The sequence below is a fragment of the Eriocheir sinensis genome, chromosome 7 (genome assembly GCF_024679095.1).
Source record: "Eriocheir sinensis breed Jianghai 21 chromosome 7, ASM2467909v1, whole genome shotgun sequence".
NCBI lineage: Eukaryota > Metazoa > Arthropoda > Malacostraca > Decapoda > Varunidae > Eriocheir > Eriocheir sinensis.
This window is the reverse complement of record NC_066515.1, coordinates 17,276,577-17,287,423: the sequence shown is the minus strand read 5'-3', so window position 1 is coordinate 17,287,423 and position 10,847 is coordinate 17,276,577. Positions and strand designations below refer to the sequence as shown.

Here is a 10,847-nt window from a genome sequence, read left to right as displayed (position 1 = left end):
CACCACCACACACTACCACCATCTTCCACCACCACTACCACCCTCCACCACCACCTTCCACCGCCAACACCACCACCATCTTCCACCACCAACAGCACCCACCACCACCACCACCACCACACACTCCCACCATCTTCCACCACCACCACCAACAACACGCACCACCACCTCCACCACACTTCACATGTATTCCCTCACCTAGCATACACAGATAAGTTTTAATTTAATTTCTATGTTAGTGTTATTTATTAGCTCGTAATCACATGAAGTACTGTTGTAAAGTATTATACGCACAGAGATGTCTATTGAAGTTTATTTACATAGACTTATAAGTAAAGTTTTGAGTCATTTACTTGAACTGAAGGTCTAAAGAATGAGGTGTCCTTGATCATATTGAGAGCTTGTGTAGCGATAGGTTGTCTAATAGATGAACAAAAGGGAAAACTACACAGCTGATTAACTAAAGAAGGTTAGAATTCAATCATTGTTTGTAGCGATAGATTGTCTTATAGATGACCAAAAGGGAGAACCACATAGCTGATACACTAAAGCAGGTTATAATTCAATCATTGTCTGTAGCGATAGGTTGTCTAATAGATAACCAAAAGGGAAAACTACACAGCTGATACACTTAAACAGGTTACAATTAAAACTTTGTCTGTAGCGATAGATTGTCTAATAGATGAACAAAAGGGAGAACTACACAGCTGATTAACTAAAGCAGGTTAGAATTCAATCATTGTTTGTAGCGATGGATTGTCTAATAGATGAACAAAAGGGAGAACTACACGGCTAATAAACTAAAGCAGGTTAGAATTCAATCATTGTTAGACTGAGTGAGGGAAGTGAATCCCAGACATCACACTGGAAACAATCTCAGGTGCTACAGGAAAATATCGGCATCCATTTTCTTTACGTAGGAATGCTTTGTCATCTGAGGTATTTCCACAAAGAATGACGCACTTAAATAGAAAATGCTACATGTTGAGTGACTAACAATGAGCGTAACAGTTGAACGGAGTATTAATCATGTTTGTATAGGTGCAGAAAAGCAATCTTTGTGTATATGCTGAGGACTCATTTTAGGTATTTCCACAATGAAGGCCACTCTTAATTCAGTGGAATACGCTATAACATGTTGAGTGACTTACAATGAAGATAACACCTGAATGGAGTATTAATCATGTTTGTATAGGTCCAGAAAAGCAACGTTTGTGTATGTTTTTGAAGACTCATGTGAGGTATTTCCATAAAGACTGTCACTCTAAAATGGAAAACGCTACATGTTGAGTGATTTACAATGAAGATAACAGTTGAATTAAGTATTAATCATGTTTGTATAGGTGCAGAAAAGCAATGTTTGTGTATGTGTTTGAAGACTCATGTGAGGTATTTCCATAAAGACTGTCACTCTAAAATGGAATACGCTACATGTTGAGTGACTAACAATGAACATAACAGTTGAATGGAGTATTAATTATGTTTGTATAGGTGCAGAAAAGCAATGTTTGTGTATGTGTTTGAAGACTCATCTGAGGTATTTCCATAATGAATGCCACTCTTAATGAAATGGAAAACGCTACATGTTGAGTAACTTACAATGAGCATAACAGTTGAATGAAGTATTAATCATGTTTGTATAGGTGCAGAAAAGCAGTGTAGGCCTATGTGCATATGTTGAAGATTCTCATAACACAACAAGCCACCATACCAGAGACACTAGAGATGTTTTTTTTTTTTTTTTTTTCTTCATAACACAGCACAGAACCCACGCACGACACCCGCCAGCGATCACGGTTATTATTTCAGCTCGGCGACTCCAGCAGCTTGACGAACTCTAGTCATACGTTAGGAGTTCTTCCCTGAGGCTTTCTGGGCCCCTAATACTCACACACCCACGATCCTGTCACCTCAGTCCTATGTGTACTCAACCGCATGTGTGTTTTTATCTCTCTCGTGTGTGTGTAGGTTATTATTTATTATCTTTATTGTAGTGGAGTGTGTGTGTGTGTGTGTGTGTGTGTGTGTGTGTGTGTGTGTGTGTGTGTGTGTGTGTGTTCAAATGAAGTACTATTATTATGTATTAGTGTGTGTCTGTGTGTGTGTGTGTGTGTGTGTGTGTGTGTGTGTGTGTGTGTGTGTGTGTACCGTACTACAGTATTGTCGTAATAAAAGAATCCACTTGGTGTTGTAGTTTGTCTAACCATGACGCTGTAGCCGTAATCTAACACACATTATAAAGAATTAGATCGTAAAGTTCATGATTTAGTATGTTAATGAAACCAATTACTGTATTAGTCTGTCGCTAACAATTAGTAGTAGTAGCTTACTTTAGAATCTGTAGAAACATCAATCTATATACCCCCTCCTTTAAAATACTCTGTTCATATTAACTAGGCAAATAAGCCCCGCCCCTTCCCCATTAATTAAGTGTATATCATTGGCCATTCCACCTCTCTCTCTCTCTCTCTCTCTCTCTCTCAACAACTCAGGCTGCACATGATTAGTGGATGCTGGTGTAATGCCACTGTTCCACTTAACCACATAGTCCACACGACCTCTGCTTGCCACGAAACACACGAAACATTGATTCAAACTCGAAAAGGGGCTTACCGGCTCCGGGAATCGAACCCACGACCGGCTAGATGGGAAAGACACTCCTTAACCAGTCGGCCTAAGAGGTAACCCACTCGCAGACAGTTTTGGAGGCTTTCCGTATCAGGCGGGTGACGACACTGGACAACGTGAAATCATATGGTATTGTTTTTGTGATGGCGTGCGTGAGGAGGGCTTAGAGCGTCTTTCCACATTTTATCTCCGACAGTCATGTTAAAACCTTCTGTACGTCTCTTCCAAACTAATTAGTAGGAAATCAGAAAGCGAGACAATTGATATATTTCGGTCTTTCATTGGGCATAGGCGTCGTATGGGGGAATGGCGCTTCTTGTATTAAAAGTATGAAAATGCGCTGTTCGTCTCTATACCTAGTCTCTTCTACAGTCTCTTCTGCTCTAGTCTCTCTTCTACAGTCTCTTCTGCTCTAGTCTCTCTTCTACAGTCTCTTCTTCTCTAGTCTCTTCTGCAGTCTCTTCTTCTCTAGTCTCTCTTCTACAGTCTCTTCTTCTCTAGTCTCTCTTCTACAGTCTCTTCTTCTCTAGTCTCTCTTCTACAGTCTCTTCTTCTCTAGTCTCTCTTCTACAGTCTCTTCTTCTCTAGTCTCTCTTCTACAGTCTCTTCTCTAGTCTCTCTTCTACAGTCTCTTCTTCTCTAGTCTCTCTTCTACAGTCTCTTCTTCTCTAGTCTCTCTTCTACAGTCTCTTCTTCTCTAGTCTCTCTTCTACAGTCTCTTCTTCTCTAGTCTCTCTTCTACAGTCTCTTCTCTAGTCTCCTCTTCTCTAGTCTCTCTTCTAGTCTCTCTTCTACAGTCTCTTCTTCTCTAGTCTCTCTTCTACAGTCTCTTCTTCTCTAGTCTCTCTTCTACAGTCTCTTCTTCTCTAGTCTCTCTTCTACAGTCTCCTCTTCAAATCTAGTCTCTCTTCTACAGTCTCAGGTCTCTATAGTCTTCTGTAAATCTCTATAGTGACTCAAGTCTCATCTACAGCCTCTATATAGTCTCTCTCTCTATAGTCACTCTTCTGTCTTTCGTCCTCATACACTGCCTACTGTGTCTAGACTTTCAGGGACCCTAGTCAGCAGTGAGCCTTCCCCTCGGGCTGGCAGGGCGGCGAGGACTGAGGACAGGGCAAGGGCATTCCACTCCCTAGGTCCCGTAGCTCGAGTTAGGGTTAGCGGAGGGGAGAACCTGTGTCGGTGTGCAACAATATCTTAGGCTTTCTACGGCGGAGCTCACGACAGAGGTTCCTTAAAGACTGATTGATTGATAGTTTATTGTTGCAGGTTGTTAGTGAAGTATTTGATTAACAGGTGAAAGACGGCCATAGAGCGGCTAACCTTACAAATTAAAATGAGAAAATTGAAAGAAAAGAGAAGGATGATATGATGGTTATGATTTATACTTTGATTTTAACTGTGTATCTACGTATGTACTGGAGAGAGAGAGAGAGAGAGAGAGAGAGAGAGAGAGAGAGAGAGAGAGAGAGAGAGAGAGAGAGAGAGAGAGGTGGAATGTGGCTTTTTCTGCTATCTGTCAAGTCTACATATGTCACTTCCCTTAAGAGAGAGAGAGAGAGAGAGAGAGAGAGAGAGAGAGAGAGAGAGAGAGAGATAGATAGATAGTTTATTGTTGCAAGTATAAACACAACAAAGGAGAAGAGAGAGAGAGAGAGAGAGAGAGAGAGAGAGAGAGAGAGAGAGAGAGAGAGAGAGAGATTGATTGATTGATAGTTTATTGTTGCAAGTATAAATAACAGAGGAGAAGAGAGAGAGAGAGAGAGAGAGAGAGAGAGAGAGAGAGAGAGAGAGAGAGAGAGAGAGAGTTCCATCAACACTTCCCACCCTAACATTTTCTCTTCCCTTCACGTCCCAGGCAATATATCGTCACCAATGTAAAAAAAAAAATCAGCCTTAGGCCTATACACGATCTCTCTACTACGACCATTTTCACTCCTTTTTCCTCCTTTCCTTATTTCTACTTTCCTTATTCCTAGCTTTTCTTTTTCCCTTCCTTTCCTCTCTCTTTTTCCTCCTTTACTTTTTTTCTCTCTCTTCCTTCTCTTTTTCCTCCCTAATTTTCTTCTTTTATTTCTTATTTCTCTTTCTGTTTTATATTTTCCACGTTATTTGGCTGTGACCTGAGAGAGAGAGAGAGAGAGAGAGAGAGAGAGAGAGAGAGAGAGAGAGAGAGATTCAACTTCCGCTTCACCCTTCCCCCACAACCCATCAACGCGCCCTTTCCCAATGTACCCCTTCTACCCCTTCCCTCCCCTCCCCCTTCACCGCTTCGTTCCCGCCCCTTCCGTTCCCCTTCACCCAACGCGCCCTTCTCGTTCCCTCCCATCTCCCATTTACTCCCTTCGTTTTTTTTTATTCTCATCTCCCCCTTTTCTCCCTCTTCTTCCTCTTCTCTTATTTATCCTCCCTGTTCCTCTCTTTTATCTCTTCTCCCTTTCTACCTCTTTCTCTTTCTCTTCTCTTTTTCTCCTTGTTTCCTCGTTTCGTCTCTCCTCTTATTCAGTCCATTTAGCTCTTTTTTTTACCTCTTCCTCTTCTCCCTCTTTCTCTTCCTCTTCCTCCTCCTCCTTATTCACTGTTTTGCTTATCTATCTTCATCTCTCTCCCTCTTCTCTCTCTTCTCCGTTCCTCCTTTTATCTCTTCTCCCTCTTATTCAATCTGTTTTGCTCTTCTTTTTTTATTTCTCCCTTTTAATTCTCTTTCTCTTCCCCGTTCTTCCCTTTATCTCTTCCCTCTTACTGGTTTTGCTCTTCTTTCCATCTCTTCTTCCTCTCTTCTCTGTTTCTCTTATTCACTGTTTTGCTCCTCTACTCTCTTCCTCCTCCACCTGTTTTCTCTCTTCTCTGTTCCTCCTTTTCTCTCTTCTTCCTCTTATTCAATCTCCTATGCTCATCTTTTTACCTCTCTCCCTCTCCCTTACTCTCTTCCATTTGTTCTCTCCCCATTCCCTCAGGCGCTCACTCCCTCCCTCCCATGCCTCGCCCTCTCCCCCCACGCCTTCTCCCTCCCTTCCTTCTCCCCTTCTATTCACCTCTGCTCCCCCACGCACCTCACATCCTCCTCTGCTTAATTTCTCTCTTTCTCTTCTTCCTTCCCATGTCACGTTTGTGCTCCTCCTCTCCTCCCTTGAATATATAGAATGCACCCTTTTGAAGATGTGTAAGAGGATGTTTGTTTTATGTAAGTGTTGTTTGACGTATGTATAAGTTCACCTCTGCCAAGCCTTCTATATAGTGTCGATCCACCCGCATATACGTTCACAGCTAGCCTGGGTATTTCTTTTCCATTGAGCTTGTTGTCATCATTATTTGTCTGGGAAAGTTATATTCTAGATGCTTTTTGTTATGTCTGTCTGTTCACAGCTAGCCTGGGTATTTCTTTCCTATTCAGCTTGTTGTCTTCATCCCCCCTCATTTTATCCTCTATCCTCCTCTCTCTTTGGTCATTTGTCTGGGAAAGTTATATTCTAGATGTTTTTTGTTATGTCTGTCTGTTCACCATAAGCTCGATCTGTCTTCACACGCATTATTAAAGGCTGGGTATTTCTTTCCTATTCAGCTTGTTGTCTTCATCCCCCCTCATTTTATCCTCTATCCTCCTCTCTCTTTGGTCATTTGTCTGGGAGAGTGATATTCTAGATGTTTTTTGTTATGTCTGTAAACCACAAGCTCTGTCTGTCTTCACCCGCATTAGGCTATTAAAGGCTTGTTTTTCTTTCCTATTCAGCTTATTGTTTTCATCTTCCTTCATTTTATCTTCTATCCTCCTCTCTCTTTGGTCGTTTGTCTGGGAAAGTAATATTCTAGATGTTTCTTGTTATGTCTGTCTGTTCACCATAAGCTGTCTATCTTCACCCGCATTATTAAAGGCTTGTATTTTTTTCCATTTCAGCTTGTCGTCTTCATCCCCCCTCATTTTATCTTCTATCCTCCTCTCTCTTTGGTCGTTTGTCTGGGAAAGTAATATTCTAGATGCTTTTTGTTATGTCTGTGTGTTCACCATAAGCTCTGTATATGTCTGTCTTCAACCGCATTATTAAAGGCTGGGTATTTCTTTCCTATTCAGCTTGTTAATTGGTTTCATCTGCCTTCATTTTATCCTCTATCCTCCTCTCTCTTTGGTCATTTGCTTGGGAAGGTGATATTCTAGTTGTTTTTTTGTTATATTAAAGCACCCCCTCTCTTCACTGTCTCGCTAAATCATTCTACCTGCCCTTGTTGTAATTCTCCTTGAAACAATTAATAAACTTCAATCAATCAATCAATCAATTCTACCTGGTCTCCTTTCAGTCAGTTTCACAGTTATTTATTTATATCATCTCGTGGACTGTGATTTTCTTGTTGCGATGCAGTAAATTTGTTCCTTAATTTTCTCTGCCTGTGACTGTTTTTTTATTTATTTAATGTCTTTGGCTTGTATAGTGCAGCTTTTTATTCCTTGCTAACACTAAAGGTTGTGTTTAAGATAATTTTCACGTGATTAGCTTAAAGGAAGAGTTATTATATTGATGCCTTTTGCGCAGATAAGCTGATGATTGTGATGATAATACGAAAAGGGAGGATTTTACAGCGCCATTTCAGCACAGAATAACCATATATTAATGTTATTAGTATACTTTTAGTCATTTTATATCAACAGTTTCCTATGATTATTGATTTCTTCTCGATATTGGTCCCTTTAATAGTCGTTTGTGGGCCCGTTCAAACCACTAAATGTCAAATATTAACTTTATTCTCCTCTCTTTCTCTTCCTCTTCTCTCTCTCTCTCTCTCTCCTCCCCTTTCTATCTTTCTTCTCTTCTTCTTTTTATTTAATCTGTTTTGTTTATCTCTTCTACACCATCACACTGTAATTAATGCCACAGGATTCAGATAAGTTTAAGTATTTGTAAGTACCTGTAAGTGAGTTGCCCACCGTTTCCATTTCTCCGGATGGCAACTCACTTATAGGTACTTACAAATACTTAAACTTATCTGAATCCAATGGCATTACAACACCATAATATCCACAACCCAGAAGTGCCGTTGTAAAGGCCACACGTCGCCCTATCAACTGAAGGAGACCCGAGCCAGACCGAGACCAAAAGGCTGAGAGTGAGGGAGTGAGGGGGAAGCTTTTGTTGTGGTTCCCTCGTTATTTCGGGTCCTTTTCCCCCTGGGCGGCCCGCAGCACCCCCCGCACCTACTATGAACTCTGAAACATGTTTAAGAAGAACGCCACCTCGTCAGACGTGAAGAAGAGCCTCAGTAAATGCCTCGACGTGAAGAGAGATACGCCCACCAGACTCAGGCACCTGCGGACAGTCTTGGGTGAGAAACGGATGATTTTACGCTTTTATCTCGCTCCTCTGCTTTATTTATCACCTCAGAATCACGGTAATAATGGATAGATATGAGGTTCGAACTTTCACCTATGTTGCGTATTTCCGTCCGTGAGTGTGACAGGTGCAGGACAGGTGTCACGCAGGTGCTGGCCGGCGCCTGGCTGGGATTTCTTAATTGGATGTCTTACCTGGATGGGGAGTAGCCGCATTCAAGAACTGAGCGATGTCTCCAGCCAGAACTGCAGCTGATGGTTTTCCTGAAGCTGGTCTGATGGTTGGCTAATATGACATTGAGAGATGGCACGGACAAGCACTGTTTTCCAGGCACCCACACAGCAACCTACCATCAGTAACTTGTTGACAATTAGAGGCAACCAACCAAACAGCAAACACAGTCAATAACAATCCAGACAAGACACCCAAATGGACAACCAAACCACATGAACAAATTAATCAAACTCGTATAAGCTTTGAGCAAGTGTCCAGCTGGTGTTTGAAGGCATTGACCCGGATGACAGAAACAGCAGAATCCGGCAAGCTGTTCCAGGTGGTAATTGCCCTCAATGGGAAGAAGCGAACCCTCGCCTCAGTGTTACAACGGCGGACAAAAAGCTTATAGGAGTAACTTTTAGTGTCCCTATTATGATTACTCATCAGTAAATGTTTAAGATCAAGGCAAAGTCCTTTTAAAGATTTGAACATCATAATAAGATTGGCTTTAGTCAGTCTGCCTTTGATCGAGTTGAGACTGAATTGTGCAAGATGATCCCTGTAAGGTATGTCATAGTACCCAATGATTTTCTTTATCCACCTTCTCTGAACAGCTTCTAAAAGTTTAACATCACCCAAATATCCAGTAAACTACACCAGAGAAGCATAGTCGAGGATTGGCCTAATATGTGAAATAAAAACCGCTCTCATGAAATCCGGAGATCTACATATAGTTCCCCTAAGAATGCTATAGCTTATGGCTCTAGCTTGGCCTGCAATCTCTCTCACATGGAGGTGGAACTTGAGAGAAGAATTACTCCTGACCCCAAGATCTTTGTGGTCGTCAATATATAGAATAGGTTGCTCACCGATGAAGGACTGCAAGTGAACAGGTGCATCTTGGAAATTCCTATAAAAGTTCATTCTGACACATTTGCCAATTGAAAAAGAGTAGGTTAATATCTCTCTGCAGATGAAGATGGAAATGAGTCTAATAGAAGCAAGGACAGGTTTAATGGGTGGTTGTAGTGTGTGTAACCCACAGCACAAGTTGTTGCTAACCCTGGCTGTCAAGTGTTTGTTGCCAAGGTGGTGAATGTCCAGGGCTGGGTTTAAGTTGTTTCTTATTGTGCCTTTGGGATGATGTTAGGTTCTCATTTGCTATATTCATGGGTGTCCAGAGGGGGGAAAGAAGGGGCAATTGCCCCCTTTGGAAGTCTGTCATGCTCTTGCTTGCACTTTTGTTTGCAAGTATAACAGAATTAATATTTTCATATCCTCAGGAGGACATCTGGTACACAGTTATTGGAAAACTGTGTGTGCCTTGTTGTTCACCAGGGGAAAATGAAATTTGATGTATACATATTATGGAACTAAAACATATTGGCTCTGTCCACCCTTGAAAAAAATCATGCAGAATCCACTACTTTTAATGGTATTGTTGTTTAAATATCCATCAACAAACACAGACTAATGACTGGCTACACTTGTATGACTATGATAAACTTGCATAGTTTTATGCCTGAAATGTAGCTGTCCCTCATATTTTTTAGCTCATATGTAAAAGTCAAAGCATAAGCTAGATACTTTTTATCTCTATCAAGCTTTTCAAGAGTTATAATTATGTTAATGGTATCTTTCTGCTGCTTTTGGGGGAGCTCTGTTGGTTAGCCTGAGCCAGCCACTGGGAAAGGAACGTTGTACATCCTAGGAGGAACAAGATATAAGTTGCAAGGAAAACTGACCCTCAGTACACCAAATATAAGGTTGCCTTTCCCTTGTTGTTCTTCCTGTGATGTTTAGCCTGCCTTTCTCAGCTCAAGCTAAAAAAAAGTTGGCTCTGTCCGTTACGCCACTTCTTCACCAGACGCCTCATTATAAAGCAGCGTTTTAAGAATTATTTTTTTATTTCTCGCCAGACAACACTGATGTGGGGGAGCTCCGAGCTTTTCTTGATGCCAACTTCAGCCCCGTGTTCCATATCTTCTATGAGGCGTTCATCACATTTGAGGGTAACCTTAAACAGAAAGGTAAGCAGCATCCTTTTGCAGTTATCGATGAAGTATCACATATATTCAAGTCTTGTATTTGTATTTCCAGTTTCCTTGATCATCTTGTGAGAGAGTGACGAAGAAAAAATCCAGGAAGGAGGAAGGAAAGGGAGAAGGGATGGGAGAGAAGGGAAAGTAGATGAAATAATAATAAGAGAGGAAGGATGGGAGGAAGAAAGATGAGCAGAGGGAGAAGAAAAAAAAGGGAATGAAGAAGACAAGGAAGAGAGAGTGAAGAGGGAAAAATGGCAGGCAGGAGGGAGGAAAAGGAGGGAAGGGAAAGATAAGATAAAAAGGAGAAAGGGAGGATGTCAGGAATAAAGATAAACAAAGGGGGAGGGAAAAAAGAGGGAATACAAGGAATAAAGGAGGAGGCAAGGAAGAGAAATAAGGAGAGATGGGAAATAAAGGAAAATGAGTAATAAGGAGCAAGGGAAGTAAAGGAAAGGAGGAAAAAGAGAGAGAGGGGAGAAAGAAAAATCAGGGAAGAAGGGAAATGAGAAAGGGAAGAAGTAAGCAAAAGAAGAAAAAGGGGAGGAGGAAAAAAGAGATGGAAGAAAGATAAGGGAAGGAAGAGAGATGAAGAAGGGAAGAAAGGAGCAAGGAAAGTAAAGGAAAGAAGAATAAAGGA

At 41.3% G+C, this 10,847-nt stretch overlaps 1 protein-coding gene across 4 annotated transcripts in view; it reads left to right on the top strand.

Annotated features, from left to right (window-relative positions):
• Positions 1 to 7,708: 7,708 nt before the first annotated feature.
• The window catches only part of LOC126993616 (ral GTPase-activating protein subunit alpha-2-like), a 47,827-nt gene continuing 44,688 nt past the window's right edge, over positions 7,709 to 10,847 (top strand). For all 4 annotated transcript variants that reach the window (XM_050852795.1, XM_050852793.1, XM_050852801.1 and 1 more), the window contains exons 1-2: positions 7,709 to 7,941; positions 10,085 to 10,195. In XM_050852795.1, the coding sequence (XP_050708752.1) occupies positions 7,833 to 7,941; positions 10,085 to 10,195 (220 nt within the window). In that variant the 5' untranslated portion in view covers positions 7,709 to 7,832. The remainder of the gene's footprint in view (positions 7,942 to 10,084; positions 10,196 to 10,847) is intronic.